This window comes from Panulirus ornatus, chromosome 38, assembly GCF_036320965.1.
Source record: "Panulirus ornatus isolate Po-2019 chromosome 38, ASM3632096v1, whole genome shotgun sequence".
Lineage (NCBI taxonomy): Eukaryota > Metazoa > Arthropoda > Malacostraca > Decapoda > Palinuridae > Panulirus > Panulirus ornatus.
This window is the reverse complement of record NC_092261.1, coordinates 5,191,579-5,215,533: the sequence shown is the minus strand read 5'-3', so window position 1 is coordinate 5,215,533 and position 23,955 is coordinate 5,191,579. Positions and strand designations below refer to the sequence as shown.

At 48.4% G+C, this 23,955-nt stretch overlaps 1 protein-coding gene across 1 annotated transcript in view; it reads left to right on the top strand.

Moving 5' to 3' along the window:
* The first annotated feature begins 2,322 nt into the window (after positions 1-2,322).
* The window catches only part of LOC139760946 (unconventional myosin-XVIIIa-like), a 281,136-nt gene continuing 259,503 nt past the window's right edge, over positions 2,323-23,955 (top strand). The window contains exon 1 of the mRNA XM_071684732.1: positions 2,323-3,853. Coding sequence (XP_071540833.1) covers positions 2,507-3,853 — 1,347 coding nt within the window. The 5' untranslated portion in view covers positions 2,323-2,506. The remainder of the gene's footprint in view (positions 3,854-23,955) is intronic.

Here is a 23,955-nt window from a genome sequence, read left to right as displayed (position 1 = left end):
AGGTCCTCAAGTACGTCAGTGTCGGTGGGGTTATTACGGAGGCCCTGAAACCTGAAACCTGGAGGTTCAGAGTCGTTGATAAAGATATCTACATCACCCCCGTACTAACTGTAAGGGCGGGGCATACATGAAAGGCTGGGTCGGTACCCATATATATATATATGGACGGTAGAGTAAAATATGAGGCAGGTTGCAAAGGTGGGATGTGGGTCTCCGTGTGTTCACTACATAGACAAACACAAACACAGTACTGGCTGGGTCAGTGGCCATCTATATGGTGAATAGTCGAGTGGCATATCAGGCAAGTCACGTAGGTGGGCAGAGGGCCATCTTTACTCAATACACAGGCATCAGGTATTGGCACAAGAGCGTAAGTGAAAATAGACAACCCCCCCCCCCCCCCCCCAGCACATTTGCATCGTAGGTACGCCTTGTTACATTGAGGGGAAAGGGCTTATGTACGTCAGGGTCTAGTGAGGAACTTATACAAGAGTTTATTAAGCCTGAGACTTTACGTCTGTGTTACAGGGGCAGTCCAGCTGGTGATTTTGCAGAATGCGCCTTACATGGCTCATCACATAACATACATGATCCCCATTCCAGCCCTGGCTGTTGCAACAACACATTGAAGTTCTGTACAGGCCTTGTGGTTACCAAAAGAAGTTGTTCATCGGTATGGCAGCTGTGTGAATGCTTGATGGGCAGAGATGCTTGGTCCCGCAGCACCTCTGTCATCAGCCAGGTCCTCATAGCCACCAGGATTAAGTGCGTACGTACGGACCGTGGTCATAACGCTGGAACGGGGGAGTCTTTCTTATATTGACCGTACCACCGAAGCTAGACTCATACCAGCCCTAACTACTGAAACTGGACTTATACCATACCTTGCCACTAAGAGTGGATTCCTACTAACTCTTAATCAAACCCCAGAAATTTTTCCCAAGGAAAAATCTTAGAATTTGATTCGTATCTTGTCAACATCCGGAGAAACTTTAAACCGCACGGGACCTGACAAACAGGATTTATTCTTTTGTCTTCATACCACAGAAACTGAGTTCTCAAGTCGCCTGCTGTGTAGCATGATTGTTGGGAGTGAAGTGAGGATTGCTGGAATATGGACTGGAAAGTATGGAAAACATCTGCTGGAAGCTTCATGGCTAAAGATGGAATTTTCTTCAAGTTATGAACTAGGTTAAGTTACAGGTTTAAACTGATTATAGAACGAATAACTTTGGCAGAATCGAAGGTACAGTTATGGTTCTTATGCCAAACAGTTCATCAGATGTTGTGAAAGAACTGGACAGGGTTTGATTAGCATCTGATGGAGTGCTTTCATGTTTTGGCTAAGGCTCAGATATACTGCGACTCCCGACGACGGACGGACGGATAGCGACGGATTCGACGACGAACGTAGTGATTTCAGAATATCTGCCTTGCCAACGCAGTCGACATAGCCAGACTAACACTCGCTTAGTACCTCATCAACCAAAATCCAGACCACTTTCAGCTCTTTAGGACGAAGGAATGAAGTACCGTTGGAAGGTGTTGATGAGAGATAGACGTAAGTGAATGGAGCGATGAAGTAGAAGGCCTTAAGAACCCAGTGGGTAAGTCATGTTAAGATTAAATGAATGAGTTATGAAAGGCGTTCAAGATGTAAGGGTTGACCTTTAGTGGAGCAAAGGAATGAGCCATTAGAAGGTTTTAAAGGCGCGAGGGTCGACCATTGTAAGATGAGGGAGGCGACCTCCACACACATGGAACCTGTCACACGGTTGTGTCCAACTTCAGGTTTGTTTGAGAGTCTTAAGGTGTGATAGGCTATTGATGTGAGGCTGAAAGGTTGTGAGTAATGACGTTATTGTAGTTCTCCATTGTACTGTAGATGTAAGAATATTTTCCCCACAGCATGTGTGTGTGTGTGTGTGTGTGTGTGTGTGTGTGTGTGTGAACTTTAGGCCTCGAGATAATATTAGTTTATCGCGTCGTAAAGTTATAGTTCCAGGTAAGGAGAACAGCGCGTGGCCCTGTAGGATGTGTTGCAGATGGAAGGGTTGGGTTGGAAGAGCCATTCTTAGCTCTAAACCTTATTTGGTCCATGTACTGTGATCCTTGGTTTTAACCTTGTAATGCAATACTTGTGTTATCGCAAGGAAAGTGTATCGTTACACTTGTACTGTTAGTGAGGTTGAGGCGAGTGTGTGTGTGTGTGTGTTGTGTGTGTGTGTGTGTGTGTGTGAGGAGAGTGCGGGTAGGAGGAGTGTGGGGAGCGGGCGGGCCAGGGCAGCAGGATGGACGCCCTCCCTCGGTCCCTCAGTTGCCCGCCTGGTCTCGCAGTGATCGCACGCCGCTGTGTCCCCGCCGTGTTCTGCTGGTGATTTTGACGCCTGCCGAATAGTGAGACCTGAGTCGTGCCTCGCCCGGCCCGTGTGGGGCCACCGTCATGCAGTGTTAGTGCTACATGATGTGCCAGGGGTAGTGCCACGCCCGCCTCACCACAGCCATCATGCCCAGTGTGTTCGATGTCTTCGGTCCGTTCGAGAACTCACTCAGGACCTACCGTAAGCCACAGTGGCGCACGCGGCCCTGCCCAAACGGCATCCACGTCCCGGAGAACTGTACCTGCGACCCAAACCACGAGTGCAAGCGGCCACACTGTGCCAATGATATGCCCCTCGACCCCCTCTGTAGACTGACTATTGGCATGCCCTTCGGTCCCATGACCTCCATCACAGACACTTCGCCGCCCCACAAGTGCCATTCGGGCGGCTGCAACCCACCGCCCCCCATAACGCCCGCAAAATCCCTATGTGCCTTCTCAGTGTCAGTAGTGGATCGCCTGTACTCCACCCCAACCCATGCCTCGGCTGCCAAGATGAAGCCCAACGGCTCCGTGGGTCGGCCTCAGGGAGGAGGCCACGACGACAACGGCGAGGACGCCACGGACGGAAACGTCGTCGGCGGTCCTGGAGGGGTCAAGGCGGGTTCCCGACTCATCTCACAGCTGATCGGTGAGAGGGTCGTCGGTAACCACGACCGCACGCGACGTGACGGTGCTTCCCCTTCCCCCACGCGTCGGACGCAGAGCATAGGCGTGCGACGCGTCCATAGCGTCACGCCGTCAGACCTCGGTTATCCCACCCGCCGCTCCCAGTCGTCCCACGCCGCCGTCAAGACCGCGGCACGCCCGGTGCCTAAGCGAGGGCGTGGTAGCGAGAGTGATGCTTCCTCCAGCGAGTTCTCGTCTTCTCCAGACACGTCTCCAGGCTCCACGCCAGTCTGCACACCAGCCTCGACGCCCAGGAAGCATCTTTCCCCTAAGAACAGTGGTAACCAGCTCCTTCCCATCAGAACTTCAACCTGCAAGAGGAGCGCCAAGACCCCTTACGCTCGGCCGTCGGCTGTGTTTTGCGGCGGGGGCGGGCGTGGGAAGATCAAGCCCACGCCACTTAATAAGAGTGCCAGCGACGGCATGGAGCGCCTCCGAAGCAGTGCAGGATTATGGCCTGTGAAAGACAAGGGCGCAAGTATCCTGGACGCAGGAGAGAAGAAGGTCCTGTGTGACGAGGTGCTGAAAGAACAACTACGCAATAAGTTGTCGCGCGTCTCATCCGACTCTCGAGTGGACGAACTGCTGGCGCAGGCGTACATGGCCCTGGAGAGCCTGACGCCCGAGCATAGCCCAGGCGGACCCGTGGTGCCTCCGGAGCGTCCTCCTCCACTAGGGGCCTCACAGCAGGGCCACGACGCCCTGAGACGCCTCGCCATCACCCACGCCAGGAAGGAGAATGGCAAGAGCTACAAGGACCTCACACAGATTCTGCAGGAGAAGATAGAGGAACTGGACGCCATGGTGAGTTCCAAACATGGCTGGGCTATGATCGTCGGTGCCTGCGGCCTGGGTGTTGTCCATAACTTTAGTAAAGAGTAACGTGGCGTGTTCAGGAGATACTGTACACATCACGGTGGGCTGAGACAGTGTGCGACACGTCGAGTATAACTGACAGAAAAGTAAACTGCTCGTGTGTATGTGTGTATTCTTGGTGTATGTCTGTGTTGTTGATATATGTTTGCGTACGATGCGTGTCATCTGGGTGTATGTCTTTGTGTTGCTGATGTGTGTTCAGGTTTCCTATACATAGAGGTCTTTATTTGTCTTTATTTCTATTCTGGTTTTACATTTATGTAATGATGTAAAGACGATGATAGAATGGCTTTTTTTTTCTGTAGAACTCCATCTCTCCCATGACAGGTTAATGTCCATAAATTTTGCTTTATGACTTTCATTTAAAGTTGTTTTGATGATGTATTACTTTCATTTGGACTCTGTGTGTGTGTGTGTGTGTGTGTGTGTGCGGAGTATGTATGTGTTTTTGTGGTGTATGTATGTCTGTGTATGATCTCTTTAGTGCTTTTGTATATGTATGCGGATGAGCTTAAGGAGATGGCATACATTAACCGTGTCCGAGATATCATTTCGTAATTATTTCGAACGTTGAGTCCAGCGATGTGTGTTATGAAACAGGGAATTTTTTTGTCATTTTCCGTCAGAGTTGACTCTTGCGATATCCAGATGGTGGAACTGACGTCCCAAATCATTTTTCTGTGCGCACTCAAGATGTTTGGGGAACTGATAAAGGTGTAAAGAAAACGAAGGCCACATTGGTGAAGAGTCAGTGTTTTGTAATGATTCTAGTCTGTAGCATTTATTGACCAGCTCAACGTGGAATGCTGTTGTCTTTTTCTTTTTTCCCATTTTCTTTACTGTTTGAAAGATACCATTGATTGGTTTGAAAACGGCATCGAAAAGGACCCAGCGGTCATCTGTTCTTTCAATTCCTCCGTATCAGCAGTTGAAAGTAGTTATTGCCTATGGTGTTGGACGCTTCCTTCCCTTATCAGCGTGGCCGAACCCGTCATACCCGTTCCGCACTCTGCACGCCAGGTTTTTCTTCTTCTTCCCTCGTGGTTTGCGTATATGTCACTCCATCATGATGGTCAGTGGAGCAGGCTAAGTCTCCATTCATTTGTTGCGTATGGTATGTGACTTTGATGGCCTGTCGTGGATTGGGTCATTTTTTTTCTAAAAGTGCTTAGGTGTAGATGGTTATATTCGTCTCGAGTTCCAAACTTTGACAAACTGTCAGCGGTGTGCATGTTTGTGTCTGAGAAAGTGTCCATTTCTCTGCTGTGTGATAGAAACTGTTCCGTCTGTGTTATGATAGAAAAGTGGGAAGAACGTGCGGCATCAGGGAATCCACGCCAGGATTGTTGACATTATGCTTAGCCTGTGAGCTGAGAGTGAAAGTCCAGTCGTGCGTAGCGGGGCATGTTTGGCTTCCCAGTTACGTCGCGGGGTAAGGCAGGGCTGTAACCTTCTACCGACACTGGTTACCTGGCGTAGTAAGGCAAGGCCTTGGACTTGTACCTACGCTGGTTGTCTCATGACGTAAGGGAGGGTCTTAGCCTTGTGACAACACTGGTTACCTCATGAGGCATAGCAGGGCCGTAGCCTTGTAACATCACTGGTTACCTCATGAGATGAGGCAGAGTCTTAACCTTGTAACAACACAGGTTACCTCATGAGATGAGGCAGAGTCTTAACCTTGTAACAACACTGGTTACCTCATGAGGTATAGCAGGGCCGTAGCCTTGCACCGACAGTCCTCACTGCTTATATGGTGGAGATGTTGGGTTGGATGATAGATTGTGCTCGATGCGGGGTATTTTTTCTCCCTCTCAGAAGCAGGGTAGAGTTGCATAGGTTAGCAACAGCACACTCAGCGATGTCTTCGCTCCTTATCCTCCTTAATGGTGGACGAGGGAGTTGGCAGATGTACGCCATTGTGTCTGTGTTGTGGTGAATAAGCTTTAGGACAGTGTAGGGTATATATTAAGAGGTCAACACTTATATAGGAGGTAAGCTATACAAATGGAGAACGTGGGGAGCGAAAAGAAAGAGGGACAGGAGTGTGGTGATGGTCTTATGGGATGTGAACGAAAATACTGATGCAGCCAAGACGGTGACATGTCACAGGCTAGAGTTAACGACGGCGGGTTTGAAGCGAAAATAAAACCATTGGACTAGAGGGATGAAGTGAGTAGTGAGGGAAGAAAGTATGAACGCCTCTGGTCCAGAATTGTTTAATTCATCCCCCACAAACACTAGGGATTTTATGGACTGCTCGGAGGAGAGATTTAAGCGGCCGACAAATACCACCAAGTGTGCTAGGCCTCCTGCAGCCTGATTGAGCACAGAGGAAACACGGTAGTCTAGTGGGAGAGCGATCCGTGGTGGTAGAAGACCTCCGAAAGCATCATAAGGAATACGTAAGTAAAGGTCCCAGACCGGGATCCTGGGGTAGAAGACTTTCAAAACAGTCTTAAGGTGAGGTAAGGAAGGATGGAAATAAAGGCCGGGTTGTTGCTAAGAGCAGAGAAGCATTGCTATGGTGCATCGCCCCAAATATGGGAACAGTATTCTTAGTGAGGACGGACACGGCTTTTGCAGAGCATGAGCTGGTGGGAGGAGTAAGGAGAGGGATGGAAGTGGGAAGGAGGACTTCTTGTTCTTATCTTTAGGATATTAGATGAATAGTTATTCCTGGTGAGGTTGTGCATTAAGGGAAGTCCAGGAATGGTGGAGAGAGTTGTTGATGCAACTGGAGATTGGTTGAAAATGTTTGGGTTTTCGAGTAATCGTTGTTGCCGGAGTTTCTTGATTTCTTAAATGTCCGAGCGATGGTGTAGTGTATTTCCTCGTAGTCTAATGGTCGTCGTGTCAGAGCTGAGTACAGCGATAAGAAGACTGATGTTAAGACATAGCATTATCCAGGCAGTCTGGGTCCACATGAGTGGTCAGTCCGACGCGATTCCGTGTAGTGGTCATGTTTCATCTCTATAGTCTCGGGCGCTAGCCCTCAAGGAGGCCAGGCAGTGAATGTATTTGATGAAGAGTGAAGGAAGGGGAGGGGGGCAAAAGACACTTAGGTAAAAAAAATAGTCTTAGATATTTGGAGGACAACAAAGACAGGTTAAGAACGTGAATGGGGGAAAATAATGTTAACAAAGAAATACCAGGATTACGATGTAGGAAATATGTAGTAGGGCCCGATGGGTTCGTTTTAATGAGACTGAAAACATGACTGCCATTCCTGGCACGGAGGATGCGAGGTGGCCTTCGTGGTGAGGGAGACGTTGTTTTACTCTCGTTCCCATAAACGACAGATGTCTGAGATCAAGGCTGTTGGTCTGTCATTGTACGGGGCAGGAGTGAGGAGGGGAGGATTACCTTCGTTGGGATGTTTCCAGGGGTGAAGGGAATTAGTGGTGGGTAGAGGGAACCTTGCCAAGGATTAAGAGCAGATGCCGAAACATGATCCTTTAGAAGTAAACGAGGAATGTCCATCCGGGTTGAAGGCTAGGCTGGCGGTCCAGGTGCCGAAGAACAGACGGAATGTTATATATGATTATTTTTTTTTTTTAATAAGGATAGGGTTGGTAAGGTTCGGCTGTGGAAGGGGGTAATTATCTAGATGAAGCATTGAATTTATCGCTCACGTAGAACCTTGGGGCTGTTTTTCCTTGGCCTGTAGCAGTACTGGTGAGTTGAGGGCATGGGAGAGGCTCAGGCTGTGGTACTGGAATTGTGATCAGCACTTGGCCAAGGACTAGACAGTGTTGTTGTTGGAAGAGAGAGAGAGAGAGAGAGAGAGAGAGAGAGAGAGAGAGAGAGAGAGAGAGAGAGAGAGAGTGAGAGAGAGAGAGAGAGAGAGAGAGAGAGAGAGAGAGAGAGAGAGACGAAGAATTTATCTCGTGTGCTTCCTTGATGTTTACTTTGCGCATCAGGTTTCCCACGTTTCCATGGAATTTAAGTTTTCTAATGTTTGCACTCAGCTTGTGGCCCAACAGGCGACGTATAGTGGACCAAGGAGAGAGGCAGATGTTTTTTCTTCTAGTGTGAACGTAGAGGACTGAATTGTTCCAGTCCAGTAACAATTGTTCTCATTTCACATTGACGCGTTTCATTTACTCTCCATGAAGGTAATGGATGAGGTTCATGAAGTCCATCGTACGGTCAGCCCTTCTGGAAAACCACTTGGTATGGGATATGGCTCGACTAGTAATGCAGGAATTTAGAATTGGGGGACGACCTGGTCGCTAGCACGCTTGTTAGCGACGTTGAAGTTGCCGTAGTGTGGAGAACCTGATGATGGTTCCCGAAGTGCCAGAGAAGAAGGAATTTAGCCTTCTGGAGTACGTGTGTCTTGTGCAGAGTCCAGGAATGTAGACCGGTGGTGGAGCCAAGGCCCGTCATTCAAGAGGAAAGCCAACCATTCATGTGGTGAAGATACTAACATCGTGTCTCCTCCTTCCCCCCAATCTGCCTTGTTATTGAATGGTGGTTGACGTTCCCGGGTGTGGCTGTTCCCGTCAAGAACGCACTCATCTGGAATACTCTGCGGCAGAGGAATTCCAAACCCATTCACCCGCTATATGTCGAGGTCTCGGGTCGCGAAGCCACTGTTACTCGGACAGATGAGACACTTCTGGTGCGCTAATTTGCGTAGAGTACACATCTTCAGGAACGAATGTCTACACGTAATCATGGAGTATTACCGGGTGTGATTGCGTCAAATTAGACGGTATCTCGTGTGACTGACAGAAAACATTCAACCTGTCCCTACCTCCTCCTTAAGGCATTTTGGATACGCGGTTCATTTCCCGTAAATTCATTGTATTTTCTCCTTTTTTTCTTTCTAAGGAATGGCCCAGGTCAAGGTAGGCTAGCATTACACCCATAATACTCATGTCTATAGCAAGTCAGTGTGTTATAACGAAGTGCTTCGAACAGGAAGGGCGTCTTGCATAACGATATCTTGGGTAACCTGGTTTTGGAGGGAGAGTACCTGACGCTGTTGACAGAGAACTAATAGAGAAGGTCCAGAGGAGGGCAGCAAAGATGTCACCTGACTTAGTACAGCTTAGTTTGAGGGAAAGGACAGAAGGCTTTACATTTGCCCAACATGGAAGATGTAGAGAGTGACAGGTGACTTTATCAGTGCCTTTGAGTTTTAAAACCAGCTTGATGACGTGGCAGTGAACAGTTTTTCGAGAGATGCAGAGATCGAATAACCAGAGGCTTTAGCATGACACAAGGCAAGAAGATTGTTTGCAGAGATGGAAAGAAGTATTTTTATAGTATAAAAGTATGGTCTTCCTCATTCTCCTGGGAAGCTGGCTGGTCTCTGGTGAGTCAACCAACCCGGCCTCACCTGGGGAGCTGGTCTCTGGTGAATCCACCAACCTGGCCTCACCAGGGGAGCTGGTCTTTGGTGAGTCAACCAAACCGGCCTCACCTGGGGAGCTGGTCTTTGGTGAGTCAACCAACCCGGCCTCACCTGGGGAGCTGGTCTTTGGTGAGTCAACCAACCCGGCCTCACCTGGGGAGCTGGTCTCTGGTGAGTCAACCAACCCGGCCTCACCTGGGGAGCTGGTCTTTGGTGAGTCATCCAACCCGGTCTCACCTGGGGAGCTGGTCTCTGGTGTCAACCAACCCGGTCTCACCTGGGGAGCTGGTCTCTGGTGAGTCAACCAACCCGGTCTCACCTGGGGAGCTGGTCTCTGGTGAGTCAACCAACCCGGTCTCACCTGGGGAGCTGGTCTCTGGTGAGTCAACCAACCCGGCCTCACCTGGGGAGCTGGTCTCTGGTGAGTCAACCAACCCGGTCTCACCTGGGGAGCTGGTCTCTGGTGAGTCAACCAACCCGGCCTCACCTCCTGCTAACCTTGAAGCAGACACAAGTGGTGCCCGGCTGGACCTCCGCCCCTCGCACACACTCGGCACATCACCCTCTTGTTGCCATACCAGGACCAGCAGTTGCCATACTCCCACCATACCATCATATGTTGCCATACCACCGACATCTCGTATCATCCCGTCTATTCTTGCCGGTACGTCTTGCTGTCGCCATCAGCGTCGTGTCAAGCACACACGACCTCCAGAGGCGGTCGTGCGTTCATGACATGCCCGAGTTTAGGCCATACGAGAAAGGCAGAGTATGGCACGACCCTTGGGTATAATGGCGTGGACCTTGACCTGGCCCTAAGGAAAGGTTAGGTTAAAGATCACGCCATCACTTCTAAGGGTCGTACCGTCGTGCTGCTCAGGGCCCACGACGTCGTGCTCCAAGGCTCGTACCGTCGCGATCATGGAGTCGCATATCTGAAAGCACATTCTTGTGCGCCGAGAATGAATGGATGATCACGTCCGCCCCAGAAGAGAGCCATTGTTTACAGTACGTCAGGACTTTGCGATAAGGATTAGCCAATCCTGTGTCTTGATCAGGTGTATGCTGAGGAACGATTACCTTAACTGGGAGGTGGGGCGCCGGCCAGTAGATTGGCCAGTCGGGGCAAAGTATGGAAATTCTACCGGGAAGGTTATGTAAGGGCGTTGTTTGGTCGCAGCAGTAACCAAGCAAGAGCCATGAATGTGATAGCCTCTCTGAAGCTTTACACGGTTAACCTGCAGCATGTGTGTACTGGGAGGGGATATGTGAGTAGTGGGAGTGTGTATGTGTGCGTGTCTGTGTGTGTATGTAGCGGGTGGTGATGGTTGCACTGGGAGTGGAAAACTGGTAGTGTGGGGTCCTTAGAGTTGAGCCTCTTTCCCCACCCACAAGCACGGGTTACCACAGCTCACGTCTGCTAATCACAGTTGTCGTCTGGTGTGCCTGGTTGACGATCTGGTAGGGCAGAGGGAGCGTCTGCCTTGCCTGCCGGTGGCTCTGCAGGGAACTGTATGGTTTCCTCACCTCTCGATATCTGCAGTGACGAGTGAATGGTGACAAGGGGAGGGTGATGTGAAGTGTAGCTTTGCTGGGTGCTTTTTATTCTTTTTTCAGCGTAAAGTCACAGACCAGGCTATGGGGATGGAAGACCTCCGAAAGCATCGTAAGGTAAACACAAGGTAAGGTAAGATCCTGGACCGAGCTGTGAGGGTAGAAGACCATGAAACCATCATCCTAAGTAACCTGACGTAGGAAGTGTATACTTATGCCATAATCAGTATGTGAACTACGTCCTCGCATCGCGCCTCGCATTACTAGAGGGGCCGAGCAAGGTAAGGCGGGTCCACCAGGCTGGAGGTTGTGTAGACAGGTCCTCCATAATACGAGAGGCGACCTCCTCATCGGCCTCATCTTCACCAAGGTCCTGCCTTTATTGTCGGTGTGAGTGATGCTGCGTCTGTTACCCGTCTGTCTCCTCTCGCCACACATGCTCAGATCAATCCTTCATTTTCCCTGTACTGCTTTACTCTCTCTCTCTCTCTCTCTCTCTCTCTCTCTCTCTCTCTCTCTCTCTCTCTCTCTCTCTCTCTCTCTCTCTCTCTCCAGTCTCCATCTATAGGGATTAGTGATTTAGGCGTCTGTTAGTGTCCTCCTGCAGATAACCTCGTCGACATTCCTCTGTGTTATCAAGCTAACTCGTGTACTCCTTCCTGCCTTGCCTGGATCTTCTTTCCTCACTCATGACAATTGTCGGGACGACAGAACGACCCTTGGGTATGATGGCGTGAGCATTGATCTGATCTTTAAGGATGTTTGTAATTTTGTGTTTGTGTGTGTGTCTTTGTTTTTCTGTTATTGTTTTAGCTCCACTGAATACGAGAAAATCTCTTTGTTGTTGTTGCTGAAGATCGTTTTATACAGGCGGGAAAAAAAAATCATGATTCCTTCATATGTACAACCTAAGATTAGGTGACGTAAACTGTGTAATTTGGTGGCAAGTAACAAAAGATGAATTCTCTCGACCACGCTGGTAAGTAATTGCGGTGGTAGGAACTTCTGGCTTAACTCATTTGTGGTTGTAAGTGCTAATGGTGGTAAATACTTGTAGTGATAAGTACTTGCAGTGGTAGGTACTTGTGGTTTTATGTTCCTGCGGTTTTATAACTTGTAGTTCAAAGTGCTCATACTAGATAAGTAATTTTGATGGTATGTGTTTGTGGTTCTAAGTGCTCGTAGTTGCAAGGACTTTTAGTGGGTGAAGTTTATGCTTGTGGTCAGCACAGATTCATCTAGATCTTTAGTTTCCGGCTAATCAGCTTCCTCTATCATCAGTATTGGGTGCTGGTGTTCGTATTATTTTTGTAACGTAGGATTTCTATAGGCTCGGCATGACGACCAAACGTAGGCAGTGTCGTATGTGCCACATTCTTCACTGCTTATATATGCCTGTTCTTTAGGGATGAAGAAAGTGAATTTGTGCTCGGTAAAAGTCTCGCTTTCCGCCGCCACTCATTATGGGCCATAGTTACACCAGGCACGTAGTGTGATGGGCAGAGAAGGTTGTGGCGGAGTGTTGGAGAGACGCATGACCAGCAGTCGGCAGGGACGGGTACGCTCTTGTTATAAAGTGTAAACGAGGATCGGGTAATGGATGCATGGTGGTGGATGAAGGTGGGGGGGATGTGCTTGAAAGGTTGCTGGAGGAGGGGGTGTGGATGGATGATGGCGTGAGGCAAGGCGAGTGTAGTGGCCGCCCCGGCTGCTTGAGGCAGCAGCTACTGCTGGTGCAGCTGGAATCTTGATGCTGCCGCTGGTAGCTCATCTCACCCCAGTCGAGCTCCCCCCCGAGTGGGATGTGGGGAGTGGGGGGCAGGATAGTGGTGGTTGCACGGGAGAAATTAATGCAGGCATTGTTGAGAGGGTTGGGCAAGTAGAGACTGGTGGCGGTGGTGGTGGGAGGTGACGCTATGGTGCCAGGGTCTTGCCCTAACACTTACGAAGTGTGGTGCTCCGTGCCACCACAGATGACACGGGAACGAAGAATGGGACGTTCGTCATCTGATAAGCTCTCTGAGGTCTTCCTTAATGCTTCTTAAGGAAAGTGGTGGGTGGGTGGCTGGGGGGAGCTTATACCGGCTGGAGGTCCACCTACAACGGCTCTTTTCCAACTGTTAATGGCTTGTTGATTTGCATCTAGAGTGATGGTCGAGTGCGGTGCGCAGATGTGGTCCTGCTCGGAGCACGCCGCTGCTCATCAAGAGCCCCCCATTAGACTGGGATCTTGCCCTGAGCCTACCATAACCATTAAAAAGCTCCGTAAGACTGAGGAACATGTAAGACAGTGGTGGTCGCCTCTCATCTGCATGATTTATTGGTGTAGGGTAGCGGGGCTATGGTCGGGCACGTCTCCGTTGACCACCTCTGGTTGGCACAAGACACGGCTGGCCTTTGAGGTATGCTGTTCCTCCAGGTTTGGAACCCCTCTGATACAAAAGAGGGGGAGAGAAACCCAACCTTTCCCCTGTAGCTATTAGTAATTTCAACATTTATAATCGTAATTACCTTTGGACCAGAGATAAAATCAGAGACTCATAAATACGTAAAAAGGCTCGCTCTTATTGTCCTCGAATTCCTCGTTTAGAGCTGTTAGGAACAATACCTTGGCCATAAACATGGTGTATTCAGTTAAAACATTGTACTGTTAGTTGAAGAATTTGGAGAAAGGACCTGATTGCACTGTGCCAGCCAGGATGTAGGGGTTTACGTAGGTCTGTAAAAGCAGCGACCTCCAACAGGCTAACCGAACAGAGGAGTATCGGGACTCATACCACAGATAGTACATGAATAAGCTCTTCGTCTGAGTTTGCTTTAAAGGTGGAGGGGGGTCAAAAGGACAGTGTCACAAGGTCTTGTTTATTAAGAAGGATACTAAATACGTATTTACCCTCTTCATTCAAGACTTTGTCAGTTTATATGGATCAAAGTTGTATCACAGCTCCCGCAAAGCAAGTTCTGCTTATATTTAGAAGGTTGGGGTCAGTGGTCCATTAAAGAAGTACAGAATGATTATATATCAAAAACATAAGTGTTGATCTAACAAGTTTTTTGCCTCTTCACTGGAGTTCGCTCTGGCCATGAATCCCTCTCGGCCTGTTTATTTCAAGCGCCACAGTTTGCGTTACGATACCTGCTGACGACTTCCTAGTGTGTGAGCTCGTAGATGTTGGCTCCTGTGGTCCCGGATGATGTGGCTTGGACAGCCTGACATGTATGTCAGGGTCTGCCACCCACCTGCATCCCTCGAAATTGCTACCGGCAGAGGTGATATGGAGGACCATGAGGAAATCATCGCCACTCCATCATATCCAAGGCTCATAGCCTTCCGTGCTCAGGGGTCACAACACCCTCGTGCTCATGGTTCGTTCGGTCTTGCTGAACGGTCGTTCCGTCGTGTTCAACGCTCGAACCAGTCGAGCTCACGTGTCGAATTGTCGTGTTCAAGGATTGTACCAAATGCTCAAGAACCTTGCTTTTTAGGTCATGTTCAAGGGTCGTTCCGTCTTGCTCAAGGGGACAAGAAATGACGTATGACATGTCCTTAAGCAGGTTGATACACTTTATGTAATACACACACACACACACACACACACACACACACACACACACACACACACACACCAGTGGAATAGTTGTGTAGGTGAACGGGCCACACCCGGCAGCTGGCCTCCCGCCCACGCCCACACCTCCGCTGGTCCGACGCCCATGATGTTGTTACTCGCTGTGTGTATTGTGTGTGTTGTGGGGGGAGGGGGGGTTTAATCCCACACGCCCGCCCACCGCACCAGTACCACGCCGCCCACACGACCCCGGCTTTTACGACAGTACCTGCAGTACCCGCCCACATTGGCTTCGCCCGCTCGCCCGCTCACTCACCCGTGCCCACTCTGTCCAGCCCACACTACTGCCCAGACGCTTCCTGTGTCCTATTGCTCTACCCACAGTGCCCCACATTGATCTCATATCTCTTTTACGTTGATTCGAGTGGCTTATCTTCACTCATGAGCTTCCTTGTTCCTCTTATGTTCGATCAGGCTGTTTGAGGCCGTGGCCCGAAGGCCTGCAGTGTGCCCGCTGGTGTCGTCACCGTCGACACTGGCTGGTTCTTTTGGCAAGTGCTGTCGTGGCCTCTCAAGAGAGAGTCTCTCTCTAACTCATTCTCGAACATTAGGAATCATCGAGATACTGATCATATCCTGATCTACGTATGTATTGCGGTTGTGGTGTAGAAACTATAGAGAGAGCACGTAGGGTCACAGGAAGCTGGTCGAGAGGTGCAGCTAATGAAGATATATGAATCTGTTACCCCCATGGCCTCCTGTCCCTTGTAGTTTTGGCAAGTCCCTCACCAGTACGTGTGGGTTAGGGACTCCCCTCCATCCCCTGCAACCCCAAGTAGCTGTTGCAATACGCATTCCCCAGTACTAGTAGACCGGGAGACGCCCAGCGCAGCATGCGCCAACTTTTTGTCGTCATCGCTAGATGGACACTGAGATTGGCCGTCCCCAGCAGTACAGGTAGGTGTAGGCCGGCCAGGTATTTATTAGTACATCACGCGACGTTGGTGGAGGGCGTGGCCGAGGGAGGGAGAGCTGGCTGGCTGTGGAGCTGAGGGACTGATGATGTCGAGCATAACCTCCTGAGCGGTTGTCAAAACGTTGTTAATATTATTGTTGTTGTTGTTGCAGGTAAGTGTGACTTCCTCCCACAGCCCCTCCCCGCTGGTGGCTACCTGTGTGTGTGTTTACCACTGCCACGGTTAGGTACATGAGTGTCATAAAAGGAGGTTGTGAGGAGCCGAGTGTGACTCTTGCCAGTGACATGTTGATTGTCATTTCACCTTCACATGTTGCTATTCACGGTGGGTGTAAGATGGTTATAGAGTCTGCTTATGGCGTCGGGTTGGTGGCTGTGTACCAGTTCCTGTTTCTGGACGACTCCCATTTTCAGCTTTTACTGAGGAAATCGCGGACCCATTATCCATTTATAGGTCCTCTCTCAAGGTAAACCTCGGGGGAACTTCCTTGTTTCTGTCGCCTCTTTCTGCTTATTTAGCAGTTAAGTAGGTATGTAGAGGCACGAAGCAGTAAGAATGTAGTGCCGGGAACTTGTAGAGGTACCTAGGAATCGTAGGTATCTCTGTGTTAGCCTCTTGAAGAGGAGCTTGTGGCCAGAAAAATAAGGTAGTCTTACATGGAGACATTTTCCCCAGGGAAGTAGATTGGGTGAGTGGTACCCGATATGTATATATGTATATGTATATATATATATATATATATATATATATATATATATATATATATATATATATATATATATATATATATATATATATATACGTTGGATGAGTATTAGTATAACTTTTTATATATGATTGTTCTTCAGTCTGTCAGTGTCTTGGTAGAATAATAACTGTGTGTTGGCGGTGGGAAGAGCGTAGCGCTCGAGGTCAGGTGCTTAAGTTATAAAAGAATGGCATTGATGTGATCGCTTGGTGAGGGTGGCCCATTGATGTGGGTCTTCCGGTCCAAGTGGCCACCACGTCTCCCTTATCAGAGAAGCCCGGGAATAATCGAGTAGTAAAGGGTTGTTTATCTGTGATGTGAAGAGGTTTTTCTTCCCAGAGAAAAAAAAAAAAAAAGAGGGAATACCTTTAGATCTACATTTTATGTTCAGGATGTTTCATGTCAGATCAGTTTTACAGCTATTTCTGTGTGTGTGTGTGTGTGTGTGTGTGTGTGTGTGTGTGTGTGTGTGTTTGTGTGTGTGTGTGTGTGTGTGTGTGTGTGTGTGTGTGAACGCTTCAGCCATCATTCGTTTTATCAGAAATTCTCACATGAGGTCTGGAGATGTATGGGGTTTATGTTGATGTTTTAGAGGACAGGTTTATATGCCGTTTATAGCCCTGCCGACACCACATGTCACAGGGATCAGCTACAGTAAACACTCACATTTGACGAAAACGAGTTGGTGTTGTGCAGGGCGGATGTTTTGGTCTGCCTCAGTCCCCTTCCTACCCCTCTCCTGCCATTTCTCAACCCCAGGATGAGGTTTGTGGGCGTGCACGGAACCAGGGTGGGTAGTGTTTGCACGCTTTGCTCTCCTTATGTAACCCGATTCGTTCTTCCCATAAAAAAAGATCCAATTTATCTAGACCCACCCTTCCCTTAAAACACATATACGCACACTCGCGCAGACAACTGTGTGTGTGTGTGTGTGTGTGTGTGTGTGTGTGTGTGTGTGTGTGTAACGAAATGTTTATATATAGACTTTCTAATTAGTTTAGTTGGCAAACAGCAACATTGAGACGGAACATAGAGCCTCTGTCGAGAATATCCCTCTGCAGGATGCTGCAGTGAGGGTTACGGTAGATGCCAAGGGCACTGGGCAGTTGTGTTAACATGGGGATGTACAGCTCCAAGTCATACTGTGCCATCCAGCTGGTTAACCCTGCTCACACACACTCTTATCTTCCTCCACCCAACCCTTCCCTAGTCTTAGTAAACACTCGTAACCCAAGGGTGAAGTGATTCATATGGGGATGAGTTTGGATTACTCCTTCAGTTTATAGTGTCTGGTGCCTCTGGTGGGGAAGGTCGGCTGGCTAGAGACACAGAAGGAGGAAAGTCGTGAGTTGTTGCTGTGGTAGGTTAGTGTGGTGGTGCTCTGTGAGGCGACCAGTGCTGGTCGTATGGCGCGACCTGCATATATGGTGACATAAATGAATGAATTGATGTCTTATGAACAAGCGAGTAGGTATGTGCGAATACGTGAAAAATCTACGACTTTATCCATAGGGAAGCAGGATATACATGCAAAGATGTGAATGATATTAAGAATAAGGAAATGCAGGTTGTAGACGAGGTTAAGAACCATCAGTGATTAGTGTGGTGAATGTGGTCTCGGTGGTATGGCGAGGAGTTCCTCCCAAGTCTCGACCACTACCACCCAAAAACCACCATCTTTACTCTTTTGCTTTTTTTTTTTTCTTCTTTTACCAGATATAAGATTTTGACGACAAACAACCTCATGGACCATCAGGTCTCCTTTAAACAGTCCTTCCCATGTTCTTCCCAGCGCATCCACTCCCTTAAGCACTAACACAGCCCCTCATCCCATCATCTGCTGGGGCTTATTAAGTCTCCGGGCAGTACCACATGAACCCCAGGAATATTATGGGAGTTTCTGGTAAACATATGGCAGGGTTTTACAGCTGTTTAGCGTGCTGGGGTTAAACGCATCTTGGAATCCTGCAAGTGACATAGTTACAGCGATGTATTCTAGATTTTTTTCCTTTTATACTGTCATTGGTCCAACTTGGGAGTCACATTGTAGTTCATGTTCGTACGATTCTCTTATCAACACTCTGTTTGTTGACTTACCAACATCTCATCGTATTTCAAGTCCTCAGACGGAAGCAGTTCCATTTATAAGTCATGAGATAAACGATGAGGACAATGCAAAGATTGTTCGCCACAGGTGTGTGATGATAATACGTGAAATTAACTGCATCTCATAGATTAAGCCAGTCATAACTGGGTTGTATAAACAAAGCCATGGTCGCCATCAGGGTGGTCAAGGTGAGAATGGTTCTTAGTTAGAGCTGTTTGATTTACAGAGACACCTAGTGTGGTGCCTTCGTTTCAATTAAAGTACTCGGTCGGGGTCCTTACCTTACGTTTAACTTACCCCGGTTTTCTGGGTGCTGTCTCCTACCCCCCTATATCTCAGTCTATGATTTAGGTACACCATCTAGGTGGTCCTGTCTGCCAGGGTATTTGATGTTGCAGCTGTACATTTGTTTTGTATTACGCAACTTGGCTGGTCTGATGCACCTTGTCGGAAGCTGTCCAATTGCCTTTTTTTTTTTTTAAGAAACGAAGACGTCCATCCAGATGTGTGGCAGATTCTTAACCCGTTTTACGGGAGTACACACACAAAATGTTACCTGGATCTGCCATGTTGACCAGAACCTCCCAAGATGTATTGGAAGGCTCAGGAAATGGAAACTGTGTTTTAGGCATCAAACTGATTATGGTAGTTGTCTGTCAGGAGTCCAAAATTGTGATCGTTGTCAGGGCTGGTAAAGTGCTGAAAAGTCTTGGGTGGTGTCGGGTTATGTATCATGGATGGGACTGTCATCCTGCTGTTTGTTGATAGTGTTTCTTGCAATACAGTAGAGGTTGCCAAGTTTTGCTTTTTGTTTCGAAAATGTGTGCATGTAGGATAGCGGTTGGGGTATGTGGGCTGAGGACTCTCCTTTGCTGTCGTGGTTGGAAGGTTCTTGTGGTGGTGGTAGCCGGTAATATGTGCTGAAAGAAGGCTTTTGTGTTGAGTTTTAAGCAGTTGCTGTGTATGATAATGGCTCTTTATTTCTCCTCGGTGAGAGCAGAATCGTTCGTCCCTGAATTACTTGAGGCTCATGTAAAAAGTTACCCCTCATCAGACACTTGCTTTCTCCCCTTGACACTGGCCTTGTTGTGGTATATCATTAACTTGTTCTCTCTCTTGAGCGCGACGTCTTCCACTGAGTTGTTATCCCTCGAGTGCATTGAAGGTCTTCCCCGATGCGGAGATCAGTCACATTCAGGCTAACAGTAACCAGTTGTAGAGATAACGAGACCCAGTGATCTTCGACGATCAGACATGGTCATCCTCCCTGGTCCCTTGGTATAAGCCAGCCAGGGTTGACTGACCACATTTGAAGTGGGTGGTTGTGGTGACTGGCTCCTCCTCGGTGACGAAGCTGCGGCCACCAGACCTGCTGCAGGGTGTTGGCTCCTCTGAGACCCCACTATTGCAGAAATGAGGCAAGAGTGGAATTAATGGCTATTGTCATTTCGTTGTGGTTTTGAAGTTGAAGCGTAGACGGTGAAGTGAATGAATGACTCACATTTTACTTGTGAGTTCTCTTGTGGGTGCTCATACAGTAACCCGGAACTCAGAATATGGGAGCTCACATGGAGACCCAGGACCCAGAATAGCTTTATCACCGTCCCTCACATTATCTGATTAGTGCATTATGATTTGCGTTGGTCGGGCCATGGTATAGCAGTGGTATGCACGGTATCAATGTATGGTTGTAAGATAACAAGCCCCTTATCAGCATGTTTATCATGGGCATCATATGAACCATACAGGCAGTGTCTACAGTATCGGTAGGTCGTTATCATGCTGTCCCTCACCAGAGTAATCATGATGATCATGCAGTGCTTGCCTCGGGTGGATGGCGGGGAGGCAGGTAGGTAACCTAGAGTTGACAGGTGTGTGTGTGGTGATGTGCCACGCCCTGCCCGGCCTCCTTGACCTTGTGCCGCGGCCCACGCCGGGTCCAGCCCGGCCTCGCTCTGCCTGCTTGCTGCAGAGATGCCTTCCTGGATAGGCACCCACCCCGCCCCTCACACCTTCCTTACCCCTTCTAAAAGCCTTCCCTCTTATTTACACATTCCTTACAGCTTTTCTTCCCTCACTTTTACTCATTCCTCACCTCTGCGCCCCCTTTTTTTCTGGACTGTCTTACTTAACGTAAGCCTTCCGTCGGTTTCGTGGGCTCCTCTTTACCCGCGCAGCCCAGTGTGGGGCACCCCAGCTGTTACTTTCCTGGTGATTAGTGAGGCTATTTGCGTTGGCCGTAGCCCCACACGCCCAGGTTGACACTACTGCAGCCCAGCTGATATAGCGCAGTTTTAGAATAGTAATCCCAGGCATTCTTGAGTTTTTGTTCCGAAGGCTGGGCCATAATATTCATGATATTTGTGGGTATTGAGTTTCAAGAGCCAGGCGCCACACGGCCACGGACTTCAACACTATTTTCGTCAAATCGTCCTTGTGCCCACCTTTATTTTTCAGTGGTATTATTCTTCTTCAAAGTCTTTTCTCGTCTTTTGTTATACTATGGATTTATTTTCCACTACGTAGTGATGGACGAGTGTTTCTGGTACGAGACGATCCCCACTGATCGGTATAGAGTTCTCCAGCTGCGCATCTTCATCATGTAAGATTTCGTTACTCGCTCTTAATGTTCCCAAGTATTCATCACAGACTGTGGCAGCACTGGTGTTTCTTTAGTGGCGGCCCAAGATACCAAACTCCATATGCCATCACACAATCGCACCATCAGACTTGTCTGATCCCTTTGAAGGAGATTCTGGTGTGGGGTTAGTCGTGAGGTTGTCTGTGAACGATTTGGTTCTGTGCAGTCCATCACGTGTATATTTTTATACTTTGAGTCAAATATGAGTTATAATGAAAACGTTGAAAGTATTTGAGAAATTTTAGACCATTTAATGAAATTAGTTTTGTTTTTAGATTATCTTTTAAAAAAAAAGCTGAAATAGATAATTGTGTATAAATTGTTTTAGGTTTTTAAAGAATCATTTTCATGCTGAAAAGCGTTGAATAACCATTAGGTTCTGGCGCTTTACAGATTACGTAGCAGCGCATCGAGAAGTATCATTATCTGCGATATTAACGCATTTGTTTTGGATTAGTATCTCCCTAGAATCACCTCGCTCACGTAAAGGAGGCAGTTAGTACTGTACCAGTTGTTAAGGTCCTGAGCAGGACAGAAAGCGCCACCGTTAGGGGACAAGTCTTAAAGCCAGGCCATACGGGCGGTGGACCTCCCTGCTCAAGCGGGTAACGTAAATCCTATTGAAAACAGACTTAGTGACTCAGGACATTTTTCATTATCTCCCCACCCCGTTATTGAGGCCTGGCCTGGGGAGAAGATGGGGGGGAAGGAGACTAGTTGTAACTGACTGACGTCAGACAGTCAGCTCATCTGTCATGTCTGCAGTACAGAGAAGAGTTTTAGTCTTGTCCGAAATGTAACCCCCTTTATGATTTTGATTTCTTTTCCTTCAGCATTTCTCTGTTTAGTTCTGTTTTATTTTAATTTTTTTTTTTTTTTTTTGAAGATCAGTGGAGGGTTTAACGTGGCTCAAGACATCTATTACTGGTATGATTTTGAGTCATGTTAAGTTGCCCGTGGATTGGTTTGTCTATTCAAGGTCTTTGGGGGTGAATTTATTAATGTTCAAATATACGTATGTTGGGAGAGAGAGAGAGAGAGAGAGAGAGAGAGAGAGAGAGAGAGAGAGAGAGAGAGAGAGAGAGAGAGAGAGAGTTCCTGATGGCTATCCGAGTGATCTGACACAGATCTTTGTCCTGATGATCTGGCACTGATGTCTTAGTATCTTAGTATTCTGACACAGACTTTAGTATTCCGACACATCTCCCTGTAGTATTTTCCACTTCTGAGAAGTTTTCAGTGAAAAAAAAGTAGAACAGAAAGTGGAAATACGATCGTGCGGTCGTGTCGTCTGTTGCGGCAAGAGAGATCCCGCAGGATGCAAGTCGTAGGAGCAGTATGAATGGCGGGCCTTCTTGACACACGGGAGATCAAAGGTCAAGCGTGAGCACAGGAACAGGTCCTGAGGGCTCCCGCCACCCCCACCTGCCGGAACCCTCCCCCTGTCTTGAGAGCGCGCCATGCTCTTGCCTCATCTACCCCTTGTACGATTGGGAACCTGCAGCAGTTATCAGTTATTATCATTATTATTATTATTATAATTATTATTATTATTATTATTATTAGTATTAGTATTAGTATTAGTATTATTAAGCCATAGAAAGGTCTGTAGGGCTTGGCTGAGGAAGGTAGGCTCCGGGTTTCGGTGCATTATACGCAAATGCTATTGAGTGGACGTGTTTCCAAATGAAGCCGTTCTTCGTTATGTTCTCGATGCTCCCTCCCTGAAGTGGGAGAGGCAGTCAGGTATAAAGAAAACTTATCAGAATCCTACAGCAACCCGCTATCGACCAGAGATTGAACTCCAGTGACCTCCCTGCCTTTGGAGAAAGTAAGTAGGTGATAACACACACACACACACACACACACACACACACACACACTGAGCACGTCGCTGAGCCTGACGTAAGCGCGCTGATTGAGTCCGTCGAAGAACGTGAGGGCAACACAAAGATTGGGACCGTCGTAGTGGGCGACGGAGAGACACGTTGTGATCACGGTGGAAGGCGGTACCTAAGCGCTGGTTACAGGATCCACCTCATTTCGTCACAACATCTCTGACAAACGATCGATTCTCTTGCTCATCGGGTTTTTTGAAGGGAGGAAGTGGATAAAAGCGATCGACACCAGAGAGTTCTGTGATAATGCTCAGCGCCAGCCAGAGACCTGGCGAGTCTAAGAACAAAAACACTCAAGAAAAAAAAGGAAAATAAGACCACTTCTTTGTCCTTGGGAAGGCGAGAGAGAGAGAGAGAGAGAGAGAGAGAGAGAGAGAGAGAGAGAGAGAGAGAGAGAGAGAGAGAGAGAGGCTCTTGGATTAAGTTCATTAAATGAGTTGCGTCTTTATGCCTGGGGTTGGGTTAGGTTAAATCTGGTCCCCATCTGCAGGTTCAGTGATGTGTGACAGCAGTCAGAGGTCCTCCTTCAGTCATCTTATGCACACAGTTTGTGCCATGTGAGGAGTGGACTTGAGAATTCACGGCTGGAGGCGGTGGGGTGGGCCTAAACACGCCGGAAGGTGGCGGTGGTGATGGGAGTTGGGGAAGAGGAGGTCATAGTAAGACGGCAAGTGAAAGTGGCAGCGATACAAAAGGGTTTGGCTAATATAATAGGGCTGAGAATGTGCCGACTCACACACACACACACACACACACACACACACACACACACACACACACACACCACGACTATGTAATCTCCAGCTTTGTCTTCAGCGGCAGTGAACAGCGAAACGGCCCGGCCACAAGATGAGTACCAGATGGACCCGTTGCTTCCCCCTGATGCCTGTCCATCCCACCTGGAATCGTCGACTCACATGGACTGGTACCCTCAGCTGGACACGCCACTCTGCCTGGAGCCGTCATTCGTCTGCACCAGACTAATTGCGTCGCTTGACCTGGACCTGTTACACCATCCGGACGAGTTCTAACCTCTCACCTGAACCCGTCACTCCTCATTGGCAGTGCGTGAGCTAGTAACGCTGCCAGGTCAGGAACTATTGCCTTGAGTAGCATTACCTTTGCCAGGTTTATACTCATCTTTGGCAGGTCTGGAACCGTTGTTTGAGCTAGT